Genomic DNA, 15,919 nt, shown 5'->3' with positions numbered 1-15,919 from the left:
GGATACAGGAAAGCACTTTGGTAAGCACTTAAACCTGCTGAGAATTTCCTCTTCTGCCAGATGCTTGCATCTTATCAGCAGACTACCCTGAATGAGGGAAACAAGAACTGTACGATTTTACTTATTTATAGCTCATTCTGGCCACCGAATACAACCAACTGTCCCCACTGCTAAAAAGTGCTATAAGTTGGATGACTTTGGGATATCTCAGTAGAGTTCCGAGAGGGATCCCGTCCAGTGGCTAGGTGTCAAAGAGGATCAGAAGCTTCAAGAATAGCAGCAGGCTGCTGATTAAGCATATGGATGGCTTCTGATTTTTGACCTTCTTCACAAAGAAGGTGGTGTCTACTGACAGCAGCCTAAATTTATTCATGACCAAAACATGTGCTATCAGAAGGACACTGCCGACCTCTTCTGGAAAGAAAGCATGAGTAAAAGGCAGCACTGAATTAAAACACTAACACAGAAAACCAAATTCACAAGGAAACATAGCAGAGAAGGTGTACTACAACCTAACTTTAGCACAGATTTCCATCTGGAAAATAAACACCAGTAGATCCTCACCAATTAAATATTCATAACATAGAATCAAATAGTTTCCATCTCCTGCATCAAACTTTAGTGCTTCTGGAGAAATTTTAAAACTTAAAAAGAATTAACTATGTTCACTGATGGCTGACCTACTTAAGAAAATCATTTGAAATTTTATATTTTGTACTCCTAGACTGTCATACTATACTGACCCATAGGCATAGTCACAGAGTTTACGGATGATAGACATTTTATTCGTTTGTACAAATAAAGACATACTCAGAACGATGCTTCCAAAACATGTTTTGTACCACCAGCACCGGTCATGGATAAAACGGAGTTTCAAAATTGGGGCAGGGGAGGACACGACACGGGGACACAATCACCTCTGGCTCTAAATCGTGCCTCCCTAGAGGAAAAAAATAAAAAGGGAATTCTGAACAGTGGTACTCTGAGCTCCAGAGTTAATCAATGTAAAATACAGGTTTAACTCACTAAAGAGCTAGACTGATGGGATTTTAGACAAGAGAATTAGGTCCTAGAAATCAAGGTAATAACAAAATGTTCTCTGAGTGTAGACCAGCTGCTCTGACTATTCCTGCACCCAGAAAATGAGTGAAGAAACTCACTTATTTTTCCTTTAGAAACTGGTAACCGGCTACAGAATACCTTTAACTAAAAAATAAAAAGACAAAAACCCCACAAGAAAAGTCCTCTCCCCACCAAAAATAATCACACAATAGGACATAGCTTGTGAATGCTAAGAAGACAATCGAGGAAAAAATATAAAGTCCGATAAAAATTAAAACAAAAAGAAAAGTGCACAGTCAGCCACACATTACCTGCTCAAGTGTGCTGGAAAGGGTGCCTTCACCTTAGAGGATGTTACTCTCATTTGCAATGGAAATTGCTTGCAACAGAAATATTTTTCAAAAAATATAAAATCTTACTAAATTAATGGCCCATTCCTCAAGTTTGTGAACAACTATCTGAATAAGTTTACTCTAAAACAGAACGTAAAAAAATTTTTTTTAAAACTAAAAAAAAACAGAACACAACATTTCCTGATAGAATCTGATAGAATTCCTAAACTAACAAAGGAATTTAGATCAGGAAAAAGTGTTAAAAACAATTTGAATAGCTTTCTGGTTCTCAAGATTATTTTATCTTTCCTCTTCTACTTTGCTTCTATCTGCACCTACATGAACACTCCAATAACAATGGGAGTTAACAATCCTAATAACCCCAGCTACTTAAAATCCCAACACACCCCCCAAGAAGAGCTTCATAGGTGATGGCCACAGGACCACTGTTCTGTTCAGGTCCGATCTTCATTCATTAGGGCTCAGATGTTGGCAGTGACTAGTTTACATACTTTAAACCCACATTAGGAATAACAAAGATTCAAGCCTTTGATGTGGAAAGGTGAAAAAGTGTTAACAGAGCCGTTAATAACAACGTCTCCCATTTTTCAGTCACTCATTCCTAACCAAACTGGGCACACAGCCCCGAATAAAGAAGTAGGACAGAGAGAGCAATTCAGAAAGACAAGGCGAGAGATGATGAAGGAAAGAAATCAGAAGCAGCCCTGTAGCCTGACTACAAATCACTGTCCAAAGGGAGGAGGTAGTGGAAAGCAAGGAGAAAAGGAAAATGTCCTGAGAATTACAAAGGGCATTACATATAGCATGTAGTTCTATCCGATTATTCAAGGCATGCAGGAGAAGAAAGAAGACTGAGTGCGGAGCCCATGTGTGCCTGAGTACTTCGCCGCTCACTGAAGGACAACCATTCGTTTCTGGAAAATGAGATTCTGAACTCCGTGGAGGCAAAAGTGTACTGAGAGATGCTTTCTATACAAAGGATATATGCTTTCCTCTGGCAGCCATACGGTATGTCTGAGGTACAGAAGTGAAAGGATCTGAGACAAAGAAGAGCACGTTTCTGAAGATGCTGCTGCTCCTCCGCTGACCTCTGCTGGATCAACAGTGGCATCCAGTGGCCAAAAGTCTTATCACAGACTTCTTTGTCTGCAGGAAGGGTTTCTATTTCTATTGCTTTGGGTGAAGTAGCAATTCAGAATAAAACCATTTCTGGTGTCTATAACAAAGGATCCCCAAAGACATAGTACTCTGTAATACAAAGTGAAGAACCAAAGACCATAAAGAAGAAATGGAGGGGGAGACAAGTTAAGATTGCCTGTGGTATTTATATTTCCTGTGGTATTACTAAAAAGAATGAAAATACAGGAGAAGGTGAACATATGTGGGGGTGGAATTCATAGATTTTCACTGCCTCCGTATTCTTAAAAACAAAAGATACAAAACTAATGATGTATTTTCCATCTAAAAATCAAAGCAATACTAAAACAAATTTCCAAATGTACATTTTGTTTTTTAAAGGGCTTAGAAAGGAAGGGGGGGGAAAGGTGTGTGTGTGTGTGTGTGGGGGGGATAAGCATGGCTTAATTATGAAGTAATTTATTTGAATTCAATAAGTTTGGTTATGAAATGTGATCTTTAAAAACAGACCAAATTCCAACTGCTGAATTAAATTGTCATCTTTCTTTCAGAAGATCATGAAATTGACTCAGATATAAGCTCTAGAAATAGCAAACACACAGAAAAAGAAAGCATTCTTCCCAAGAGTATTTTTTTGTCCCAACAACTAACTTTAAACTGTTAAAACAAACACTAATTTTCTGGCAATGATCCAGCAAGAAAAATGCTAGTGATTTCTTTTTAATTTAAAAACAAGAAAAAAAATTAAAAACAGTGTTTCCCCAGTGACATGATACACGTGAGAATGAAAACAGTGGTTCTAAATCTTGTCTGAATTGGCCCACACTTAACTCTTCTAGATCAAAGATCAGAGCAAGTGTCACGAAGAGGCGCTTCTCCCACATCTGTTTAGATCCTCCTCCTCCTCATTTCTAGCTAAAGGACAAGAGGCCTGCCATCTACATTATTTCCCTTCCCCTCCTGACAAAGCTCTGGCTGGCTCAGCTTACCTGTTTGGATGAGATGTGGGCAGCATGAACTGAAATTCTACCACACAGGTGTTGTCCCTAAGTTGGCGGTGTTGTACGCTGTTAAGTTCATAGGCTATGTAAGCCCTTCGAACATACACCTGGTTAAGAAGTAATCCACAATAAATACACTTAAAGACAAAACTTAAAAAACTAAGATAGGAGAGAAAAAAGGTCAGCTTTTATAGACCTTAGGGCTCTGTACTTAGTTTAATAGTGCCAAAGTCTTACTGCAAGGTTAATGTGTGGCACAGTTTGCCCTCACTACCAACTGAAAGGGGGAGGGGGGATGAGAAACTGTTACCAAAGACTCAAGCAGTAAAGAAAATGTTTTGAAAATGATGATGGCAACAAAAATACTAATGTGCTTGACACAATGGATGGGTGTATGGATTGTGATGAGTTGTACGAGCCCCCAATAAAATGATTAAAAAAACAAACAAACAAGAAGTCAGGGACAATTTGATATGCCATGCCTCAAACATACTAACTTGATTAAGAGCTGAAGAAACAATAATGGCCTATGACTGTGAGCCCAACCTCACCCACTTGGCCATGTACATACAAGTCTTTTAGTGTCTGCCTTACTATTTCATACCACATGCTTTCAAGGTTCATCCATGCCATACACAGCATATATCAGAATTTCATTTCTCTTCATGGCTGACTAATATTCCTTCCATGTACCACATTTTGTTTATCCATTCATCTATTGATGGGCATTTAGGCTATTCCTGCTTTTGGGCTACTATGGAATAGTAGTCCAAGGGACACTGGTGAAGAAGCATCCTTCTGAGCTCTTGCTTGTAATTCTTTGGGGTATATACCTGCGAAGGAGCCCTGGAGGTGCAGTGGTTATAGGTTGCACTGAGATCCACACAGTCAGCAGTTAGAAACCACCAGCAGCTCCTCAGAAGAAAAACTGGGCTTTCTACTCCTATAAACAGTTACAGTCTTAAAATCCACAGGGGTTGCTATAAGTCAGCATTGATTTGATAATGGGGAGATTGATTTGAGAGGAATAGCTGGATCATCTATGTTAACTTTCTCAGAAACCACCTGAAGTGTTTCCCACAGTGGCTGTCCATTTTGTTCCCGACACCTGTGGCTTATATCTGGCACATCTACAGCAGTGGTCAGGGCCTGCAGTTTTTGTACTTTCCTAGGTCGTGGTCTGTCGAGGCAAAAAGTCCTTGGAATCAAGTTGTCCTGAGCATATCAAAGCACACTTCCTCCACTTACTATCTAAGTGATTTTGGACAAGTCACTTAACCTCTCAAAGTGTCACTTTCTTCTGAGGTTATAAGGTTAAGTGCAGGATGAAGTGAGAAAAACAAAGCACCTAAAAGACAGTCCATTCAATATGAGTACTTTCTTTCCTAAGAATCAAATGGTTTGACAATTTAAAATATAACAAGTTTTAAATTTAAAGATTTAATTTTAAAAGCATTTAGGGGAAAAAATAAATAAAAAGCATTAAAATCAAAGAAAAAGAGCTGATATGAGAGCTAAATGGACAGAGGAAGTCAGCTAGACACAAAGAAAAAGGTACTGTCACGTAACCATAAAAATTTACCTCCAGTGCTGCCATCCTGACTACCTGGTTGCTGTGGTAGAAGAAGTTAGGCAGAACATCAAAAATAGATGTTTCAGACAAGATGAGTTTCTGGAAAATATAAAGACAGGCTTAAACTACTGTGTTCCTAAAGAGAACAATATTAATACACACTATTTGACATTTAAAGCAGCTAGTGAAACCAAAAAAAAAAAAAAGAAAGAAAATGGCTTTATAGGAAAACCATGGATAAACTTAACTTCATGGTGCCTCAGTTTCCTCAACTATGAAATAGTAAAAATAATAGTTCTTACCATCATAGAGCTATTTTAAGGATAATGAGTTAATATATGTAAAATTCTCAAAAGAATGTACTAACAAGGCATTAACTACATGATCTGAAAAGTGTGCATGACTACTGTCTTTTCTGAACGGCACTTTCTAAATACATACACCCTGGGGCTCTCTAGATGTCAACTACGATTTGAGTAAGGAAGAAAAGTCCCTTCTTTTAGTTTCCCTAGAAATAAATCTAATAGAAAGTTGAGGAGTTCCTTTGCCAGATATAACTATAGTATGGCTCCAGGAAGAAAATGAGGAAGTACATTCTAAAAGAACAATGTGATTTAAAAAATAATAGTCAAGGTCTTTCCAATTTGCAATAAAATTAGCCAATACTCTATTGTATTAAAATATGTATTATAAAATTGACTATTTATAAAGTTTAATCATAAGCATTAAAATGAATGACAATAACTTGGCATTCAGAAGGATTAGCTATTTATGTATGAATCTGATTTTAAATATCAGAAATCACCCAGGGTTGTCATTGGACTCTAACCTACAATACTTTCAAGTATAATACTTCAGTAGGACACTTATGTTGAAGGCAGGCCTATCTGGCTTTTAAGCAAAATCACAATTCTAACAGCATTTTCGTGGGGGAAAAAATAGAAGACAGTGTCAAAAAATTCCTGAAATAATCCCGTATCTTTTATCTTACCAAAATTTCTTTGGAAGCCCCCTTGTATTCATAAATTATATTTTAAAATCAAGGAATGAGGCTTGATTATAGTAAAAATCAAGATTGATTAAGTTTGAGCATAAAAAGGAACAGCATACAGAGTTGCAGAAGAGGGATACACATATACCTGCAGGTTCTCAATGCAAAACTGATGTCCGTACATGTCAATAGCTGATAGGAAGATAGACTCTACTTGGTTATGGCGAAGCTCATAAGATGGCAAATGGGAAGCAATAAGAACCTAGAGTGAGAGCAAAATAAGAGGCATAAGTTCCTGAGGGAGTGATTATTCTAGGCTCCTATTAGGCAGCTCTGATACAAAAGCAATAAATATAAATCTGTAAGTGCAGGCATCAAAGATAAAACAGAGTCCAAGTAAAACAACTTCCAGGTCCTGTAACATACAGCCAATGCCACCAAATAGTGAATCTCAGTTGACTCTCACCATGATTTGCGTTGTGGGCAATTTCCCATGGAGGCAGGGGGAAGGGAGAGAAAACAGCTTCAATCAGGTTCCATCAGTGCATGTGATTTACCATCGCAAAGCTGCTAGTCCTGGGGACTGCATGACTAGCTGTTAATTGGGAATCAGATCTGGCAGGGAGCAGCTGTGGGGAAGGTGGTTACAGCAGATCTAGCTATCTTCTTGCAACTCAGAAATGGAAAGACCAGAAAAGGCGCTCCGACAACCTCTGGTACTCAGCACCAAGGAGGAGTCAGAAAGTGTCATCGATGCACGTGAGGCAGAGAGAGTGAAAGCAGTGTCACAAACAAGCAGGGACATGGTAGGCCCTGAATACCCACAGCAGGTCACTGAGAGGTTCAATGACTCTGAGTAGTTCAGTGACATGGATACAATTGCACAGAAAGCAGAAGGTCATTGAACAGCTTCAAATGATGCTTCCTGGCCGATTCCCATGCACTGAGACACAAAGGGAGCACCGACTCAGGCTTCCCTGCTGAAACCTTTTGGAATGGGAATGAAGCCTGAAGGGTGAAACTAACCGGACTTCTCTGGGGTTGTTCTAATGGTTAGACACTAAGATACATTTCATTATCTTTGTTTTCCACACTTGATTTTTTCCAATAGACGTCTTAGAAGTCTCATCTGTTTCTCAGCTCCTTTTAGATAGTCAGAAATATTGAGTCTGCTTCCTTCCTTCCGTTTGTCTTCTTCCACCTGACCCTCATTGACTATCACAGGGCTTCGTGGGGGGCAAGGAACGCCAGCAGGATCTTTGCCATGGGGAGAGAGCTCCTATGTAGTAAGACACGTGTTTATCTTTCCCCTTTGCTTTAAAAAGCATACACCACATGAAAAAAACTACTTTGAGGACACCACAATCGTACACGGAAAATAAAACATTTTTTTCTGAGGGTAAATTCATTGTGTCTAGGACAGCACGGCCTATGAAAATTATTCCTCCCTCACCGTAACCACAAATGTGCTTACCTGGCGGGCTCGAAGCGCCACTTTAGCATTGGTGGTCTTACTAAGCTGGGTTAGTTCTGTGAGGATATTCAGTAACTCATCAGTGAGAGTAGGATCTCGTCCACACAACTGATCCTAATCAGTAAAGAACATACATACATACATTAAAAAGATCTGAGGTGGACATGACTTTGATTGGATTAACAGAACATGCAAAATTTCTATTAGTTTTATCCTAACAAGTGGCTAAGGAGATCCCATAGGAGAAGCCCAAATCCCTCAGTCATTTAGATTCAAAATTCCTAATGTATTTCTTTATAAATCAACACTATACTTTTTAGCATGCAGAAGAAAACACCAGAGACTACTAAAAGGGGTCAAGGGGATTCTGAGTCAGAAATAGCAGCTGCTATATTGAAGTTTTAAGAGGTTTTAAATAATATAGGGACTAACTGATCTTCCAATTCCCTCTCCCACTTTTATAAAGAAGGCAATATAAAGCAAAAGGAACTACTCCTGGTGGTTTTCATTTCACAAATGAAATAAATGTTCAGCAGCCCACCAACATGCAAAACGTAAACACAAGGGCAAATTATTCACTTTTAAACACACATTAAAGAAAAATACATTTCCTGTTCTGGCAATTCTGCACCCAGCATTTATCCTCGAAAGGTACCAGGAATCACTTGACCAAGTACGGTCAATCCTAGCTGGATTAGTGGGAGAGAATGAACTCATAGAATAGAATCCATGATTTATTCAAAATTGGGGCCCTCACCTTGTAAAACAATTAAATATCTTTTAAAAACCTCTATCATCATTTGAGAAGTTTTTCCTTTCTTTCTGAAGCCTCGTGGATTACCCATCTATTTCCTAAAAATGATTCACTATGCAGGCCATTTTTACCTCACCTGATAAAACGTGCACATTTGGTTTTATAAATGCTTTTTCATTTTACAGAGCTATTTGTAGCAGTATTAATACAATATGAAATAGACATGTTTGGATCGAGTTCCCTCTACTTGGAGTTTGAAATAGTTAGTAGTCTTTGTATTTCAGTAAATCTTGATTCGCCCGCTACTGTAAATGGAACATGAAGACAAGGTCTGAGAGGGCTGTCCTGCTGCTGCTTTCCAACCTTCCTTATCACCCCCTTTGTTGAAGGCTCTCCATCCCAGGGGTCCTTCGTATAGTGTTTGGCACTGCAGGGTAAGTAAAAGTGTGGGGCCTATGGAACAGACAGACATTTAGGAAAGCACTTTTCCCAAAACACCGACCACCTTCACATCAAATGGTAAATACTTTAGAATACTCGACACCATGATAGCAAAATGCCTTCTCAAAAATTGCCAAGCAGGAAATACTTTCTGGTTCCCCAGTCTATTGAGCAGAGGTCTGGTCTGCTCCAAGTGACAGAATGCATTCTGAGATCTGCAGTTAAGGAAAGGGAAATATTGTTTTCATCCATCTAAGGTAGGGACTTCACTTCTGTGAGTGGAAAGAATAAAGTTAACTCTTGTTAACTTGACATCCAGGGTTCTGCTCAACCTCTCGAAGAACTGTTTCCTAGGTCATAAAAGCAAGGGGAGGGACAGAAGAATGCAACCAACTCTCATCTCTGGCTGAGAACCAATAAGCAAAACAGAATTCGAAGGGAATCCATAAAATCTCCAAAGACCTCACATAAGAAGACAGGAGGAAAGCATGGGTCAAGTACAGAGGGTAGAGAAGCAAGAGCAAGCTTTCTCCATGTAAACCTTTCTTACTCAAATGTTCCCAATGAAACAAACAAAAGCCAGGTGCTGGTTGAGTCGATGGGACCCATCTGCAGAGCTGTGCTCCACCGGGCTTCCACCAGCTGCTTTTCAGAAGTAGATTGCTAGACCTTTCCTCCAAGGCACTTCCGGACAGGCTCAAATCTCCATCCTTGTACTGACCAAGACTTACATAAAGTTCCTAGTGGAAAAATACATGTTCCTTTCTCCAGTGCTCATTTCAATCACCAGAATAATCCACTAAAAAGCTGAATACATTCACAAGGGTCCCAGTTAATACCACAAATCAGCTACTCTGCAATTAAGAGTAGTTTCAACATTAACAACACAAGCAAATGTGACAAATAAGAACACTAGTCACCTTCTCAACCTGTATCACATTAGAGAAAATCCTGGTTTACCTTTTGAAATTAAACTGTAACAAAGGAAATGGAGTTATTCTGTTTTAACAAAACCATGCAAAATGCTCAAAAACATTTCATCTTCCACTACGGAAGGAAGAGAGTGAGGAAGTAGGAAGGCCAGAAGCAGCTCTAGGTGGACTTGGAGTCTTTAATGACATACAAGAAAGTTTATTTCAAACAGAGATTAAAAAGAAACAGTGTCTATTAAAAAATGTGAACTATGGAAATTATCACTCACTAAAAGTCTTCTGGGTTCCTTCCGATAAGAGTACAGTCACCCATACTTTCTGGGATGGGAACTATCAAGAAGAGTATATGGCAATGCCATTGCTTTTAGTTGATCCTGAAGAAACTTCTACTCAAGTACTGTCATCATTCACATTCAGAAAAAGATTACAGTAGAAAATTATGTATAGAGTAACTTTTCCAGCTCTCTTTTGTCCCTGATATAGACACAATGTTCAGGTCCTGAAAAAAACCACTAGGGATAGAGGAGCATCCTGTTTTTCAGACCCAACCATCTCGAGATGCAAACATCCCACAGGATGTTTATCCTCAAAGTAGGCTTCCTTTAAGTAACTTACAGCCCACCTAGTCTTGAGGAACAATTTTGTGCCAAAGTCATTATATAATGGCTACGTCATCAAATATGTTCCCTTGACGTAAAGAGGCTCATTTAAGGAGAGTACATGTTGATTCTGGGTTCAGAAGTCACTTGCACAAATATGTAGACCAAAGGGAACATATTACTTGGCTTCATTAAAAATTGGTAGAAACCAGTTATTTTTTATTCTGTTCTTGAACTGGATGGTGGCTACTAGAAATAGTTTAGATTCACAGAAATACTAAGTATGTTTAAATGCCAAAGTTAAGCATCTGACTACCAGAAAAACCCAAGACAGGTAGGCGTGGTCTATCACCCTGTGCATCAAACACTCTGATGAAGACAATTGTAAATGAAAAAATGTGACCTAGCATGCAGCAGCCTTAAGACATTAACGTGTTCAGCTGGTACAAGCAATAATCCCAGTATCAGTAACGAACTGGTAGCTTCTTCTAGCCTGAATTACAGCAGGGCTTTTGGACATGCCAAGGATGTCATTAACAAGTATAAATTTTTTTAAATTGTGATTATCAACTATTTTCAGCAAACGGGAAAGACTTTCTTCCTTACTTATAGGATAAGATGGTTTGCAAACATACTGAGATGGAAGAACATATAAAGAACTTTTGAAATGATTGTTTTTCTAAGGCAAATTAGAGGCTCATATGCATAGCATAATCATAAGGAAGCATGTTCATGTAGTTCATACCAAAAATATAATATAAGCAGTGAAAAGACTATTCAGAATTTAAGCAGCTATAGGATATATATTTTGTTATCTAGAAATTGTGCAGAGGTTGATCCTTTATTTGTTACACATTGTTTAGAAGTCCCTGGGTGGCAAGTACAAAGAGAGGCTAGACCCTCGTGAAAGTAAAAGACTACTCAGTACTGTGCGGTCCAGACACTATGCAGATATTGGTACTTCTGCATTTGCTCTGCATTGATTAGAAGTCCCTGGGTGGCACAAAGGTGAAGCATGGCACTACAAAAGGTTAAGTTTGTAACTACTAGCCAACCCAGTAGTAGTACAGATAGAACCCACCCAGTACAGACATGGAAGACAGACGTGGTCATCCTCTTCTAAGGGTCACATCCTGGAAGACCCTCTGGAGCAGTTCTGCTCTGCAAACCTGGTGTGCCATGAGTCAGAACTAATTCAATGGCAAACAATAAAACAAATTGCTTCATTTGGTTAAGAAGCCCCTTGAATACCTCAAACGATCAAAAATTGGGCTCTAAGCTTTCGCCTATGAAGTTAAATGTCAGAAATAAGAACTTTCAAAACAAAACAAAAAAAACTAACTGGCTTTCCAGCCTTTGCTTTGTTATCTCACACACACTCATCACCACCACCACCACCACCATCACCAACAAACAACCACCACCACCACCACCACCACCACCACCACCACCATCACCATCACCAACAAACCACCACTACCACCACCACCACCACCACCACCACCAACAAACCACCATCACCAACAAACCACCACCAACAACAACAACCACCACCACCACCATCACCATCACCAACAAACCACCACCAACAATAACAAATCACCACCACCAACAACAACAACAACAAACCAAAACCAACTCAAACTCACTGCCATCAAGTTTATTCAAACTAATAGCGACCCTCTCAGGACAGAGTGGAAATGCCCCTCTGGGTCTCCAAGACTGTAAATCTTGACGGGAGAATAGAAAGCTTCCTCTTTCTCCCTTGGAAGGGCTGGTGGTTTTGAACGGCTGACCTTGAGGTTAGCAGCACCCAACCCAATGCATAATCCACTATGCTACCAGGGCACCTTAGTTATAACAAAGTGTTTCCTATGTATAAGAAATCTGAAAAGACTTTGGCATTCTACTTGAAAAGTTTGCTTCCAGTTAGGGTAAGCGAGAAGAAATCTGCCCCAAAGTTCATGAGGCAAGTAACAGTATGCAAGCTAGGGTAGACCTGAAGGGGATGATGGTGTTGCTCCAACCTGGAGCAGTCTAGAGCCCTTAACACTGACTCTCCGAAGATTTTTTAATCCTTTTTCTAGATTGAAAAGCACACCCCAAATAGTCCTTCTTCTAGAATGCAGAGACTGAGTGCAGAACATGTAACCATCAATCAGAAAGCCAATGCAAGCAAAAGAGGGACAAAAAAAGGAAGAAAGCAGCAGAGAACTAAACTGAGGGAACCACCATGTCTCGGTAACATCTACAGTAAGTATAGAAATAGTAACCAATCAACTAAGATGGCTTTTATGCAGCTACCACCACCATGAAATTAAATTAGATCTGTGTGGGAAGAGAAGAAAAGAGAGGGAAGTCTGACAGCTGCTAAGGGAAAGGAGAAAGAAGACATCCGGTGTTCAGTAACATCCAATCAGAAACTAATACCTTCTGAGCTTTGACCCTGTTGCTCTATCTACTCGCTGCTAGCTGACTGAGTGCTCAATCCTGTCAATTAATTTCTTGATTTTTAAATCTCTAGGAAGAGAACGAAAAGAACTAACACTTCAAAATACATCCCGCAAAAGCCTTCAGGTGCTATTTATGCTCACCGGGCTTTGCTTTTAAAAGAAAAATTAGCAAAAGGAGAATCCGTCTTCCTGGTTCACATCTTCCACCTCCTCCCCCATCCCCATCTTCTTCATCCAAACACTGAGGTGCTCTTTTTGCCAAATAATTCAGTTTGTTGGAAACAAAGTTTGGGTCCCATCCCTGCAGGTAGGAAATAGCCAGAATGACAGGTGGGGTGAGAAGAGAGAACAGCAGCGAGGCAGAGAACAGAGCCCACTGGCTTCTGCCTGTCCTGACTGGCAAGAGCAGAAAGCACAGCCTCAGCCAGTTCTCTGACAGGGCCCGCGCCTCTGCAGCACCCCGTGTAATTACACACTTGAGTGACTGGACTCTGAAGAAAATTGAAGGCCTGAGCTCCGAACAGCTGCCATTTTCTCTCTCCATCACACCAGCGTGATTACTTGAGAAATGAACAGCCCCGGCTCAAAGCTACTCCAGAATTCTCAGAGGAAATATGGCTCCGTGTTCCAATAATGAGATTCTTAAGGCAAGCGTTACTTACAATCACTCCGCAAAAAGAGCGAGCCGAGCCCCTATATCTTACAAATTAGAATTTAAGAAACCCAGCGACAGTCTTGGACGATCATTCCTCTTCTGCTGCTCCAAGGATTCTGGGCTTTGGTCTATTTTTAGTGCAAAAAACTGTTAGGTTCTTAAAAATGTAATCATAATAAAATGAAAAATCCACTATAATTAGCTTCCTATGAAGGCAAATTCTGCCCCATTTGGGGCCCAAACTGAGATCCTCTATCTCTTCATCATTTCCAGTTTCTGCCAGAAAGCCATGCCATAATTCAAATGAGAATTAACAATTCTTATGCTAAATTAAAATAAATAAGACAAAAAATGAAATAAGAGATTTCTTCTCTCTGCGAGGGGAAAAAACTCCTGAAACCTGCCACTTTAAGATAGCTGAAATATTATTACAAAGCACTGGTTATTTTTCCTTTTAATTATAGTTTTGGTTCCCTTACTACGTAGCAAAAGGAATGGCCTCTTCTAGTACTTAAATGTGTGTTTTTTTAATGGCTATTCTTAGAAAAATATTCCACTCAGTATAGTTAACCAACCAGGAGAGAAATGGAATGAGTAGCATCACTAACGACAGACAAGGTTTAGACTCCGGCTACAAAATTCAAATCCTCTCTGAAAGTGTAAGGTAGTTTCCCTCCATTCTGAAGTATACCCCAAAAAGTTACAGTTAAGATCTATGGGCTTTTTTCCTCCAAGAAGGTGTAAAATCAAGGTACTAGAGCGCTATTTTAAAAATCAAAACCAAGGTACCAAAAGTGCCAATCCCACAAAAGGACAAAAAGAAAAGGTACTATAGTTTCAGCAAAAAAACATAGCAAAGCAACTGCTTAGGACTTCTGGGGACGAGGGTGTAACGATAATTCTATTGTTCTCTAGACCTAGAATGAACTCAGTCACAGAGATCTGTAAGTGAAGATCTTGTAAAATCGTTTTTTAAAACTCCTAGAGTTCACAGAAGTTCTACCCACTGGTGAAACATGCAGCAATTAAACTCACATTTACCAGTCCTGTTCTCATGTCCTCTGTCTACAAATTCCCTGGTACTCTTAGGTTGTGGTGGCCCAAGCATGTATCTACCCCAATACAATCATCCCAGCTTAGAGTCTGATGCAAATGAAACACAAATGGACCAATAAAGTTGCAGGATAAATTAAAATTCTTCAGGAGTGGGGGGAGGGCACTACTGAATTTCCAACAGGGTGTTTTTAGTTCCTATTTCTTTTGACCATTGTTTACATCCATGGACCAGAACAGAGTTACAATGGAAGAGTAAACAATCACTAAGACCACCTTTTGAAGTTTTTGTCGTGAGTGCTAACAGAAACAAAGAAGCACAGGGTCTCTTTTAAATGGAGTCAAGAAATTTGCGTCCCTGGCATCATGACCACAACAAGACAGAAGTACATCTGAGGAAAGCCAAATACCAAAACAAAGTCCCACTCATTCCATGATAGCTTTCCCTCTGACCACAGCCATCAAAAAGAGAAAATGCTTTCCCCTCATAGCATCCCCTGCCCTTCCCCATCCCGAATCATGGAACTCACGATAAGCATTGTGACCAGAAGATTCTTCTTGGTGACTTGAGCATGAGAGAAGATGTAGTTGAGCACAGTGTTCATGTCACTCTTGTTCTCCTCCCGCAAGGCAAACACACATTTGTCATAGTGACCTGAAAGCAAAAATAAGTGGTCTTGTCATACAAGAACAGTTATATTTTCATACTTCTTTCTCTCTCATTTCACTGTCTATATAATTCCCCTGACAAGAAATGAGAAGAAACCTCTTGGCTTTTCTGGGAAGGATGCGTTCAGAATCAGTAGTGTAGTTCCATAAAGGATGCTGGACTAGGAATGAGGCGATTTGGATATAAAATGTAAACTTAAAGGCACCATGGTTACCAATCAATTTCCTTTGTGTTCCTGGGCCAAATCACTTACCTTCTGAGTTCAAGTTCATTATATTAAAAAAGAAAGAAAAAAAGGTGGGGGGGGGGAGGCTTGGGAGAGTGGGGAAGATGTATGTTGCATATTGGAGTTTTGAGAATAACTCCATCATACTGTACGCCTGTTAATTCATATTTAGCTTCCTGGAGAAATTTCCATAGAAGGGCTGTTATTTAAAAAGTCATTTCATTACTATTAAGCTTGAGAATCTTGATTCCATGTTTGACTCACTGAAAATATTTCACCAGAAAAAAAACAAAACTATTAAAATCGAACACAAACCCACCCCCACCTCAAATCAAGTAAGTAGTTGCTAGCTCCAGAATTGACATTTTTCCATGTAAGTGCATGAAATAGCTAAGTAATGCCTAGGAATTCTGAGATAGTTAACATTCATTGTGCCAACCTGGCCGTTAAATACATGTGGGGTTAACTGAAGGGCGGAGGGATAAATGGCTTGGTGAGCCTCGCCTTTCTAGTTCTTGGGTCTCTTGCTTTGTGATGGTCAGACC

At 39.6% G+C, this 15,919-nt stretch overlaps 1 protein-coding gene across 7 annotated transcripts in view; it reads right to left on the bottom strand.

Moving 5' to 3' along the window:
* ACACA (acetyl-CoA carboxylase alpha) overlaps positions 1-15,919 on the bottom strand; it is a 318,090-nt gene that overhangs the window by 119,877 nt on the left and 182,294 nt on the right. For all 7 annotated transcript variants that reach the window (XM_075561440.1, XM_075561439.1, XM_075561438.1 and 4 more), the window contains 5 exons: positions 15,009-15,133; positions 7,592-7,705; positions 6,266-6,379; positions 5,136-5,225; positions 3,542-3,660 (listed from right to left, as the gene is read on the bottom strand). In XM_075561440.1, coding sequence (XP_075417555.1) covers positions 3,542-3,660; positions 5,136-5,225; positions 6,266-6,379; positions 7,592-7,705; positions 15,009-15,133 — 562 coding nt within the window. The remainder of the gene's footprint in view (positions 1-3,541; positions 3,661-5,135; positions 5,226-6,265; positions 6,380-7,591; positions 7,706-15,008; positions 15,134-15,919) is intronic.

The sequence above is a fragment of the Tenrec ecaudatus genome, chromosome 10, assembly GCF_050624435.1.
Source record: "Tenrec ecaudatus isolate mTenEca1 chromosome 10, mTenEca1.hap1, whole genome shotgun sequence".
Classification (NCBI taxonomy): Eukaryota; Metazoa; Chordata; class Mammalia; order Afrosoricida; family Tenrecidae; genus Tenrec; species Tenrec ecaudatus.
Note: the sequence above shows the minus strand (reverse complement) of the source record. Positions and strands in the feature narration are given on the sequence as shown.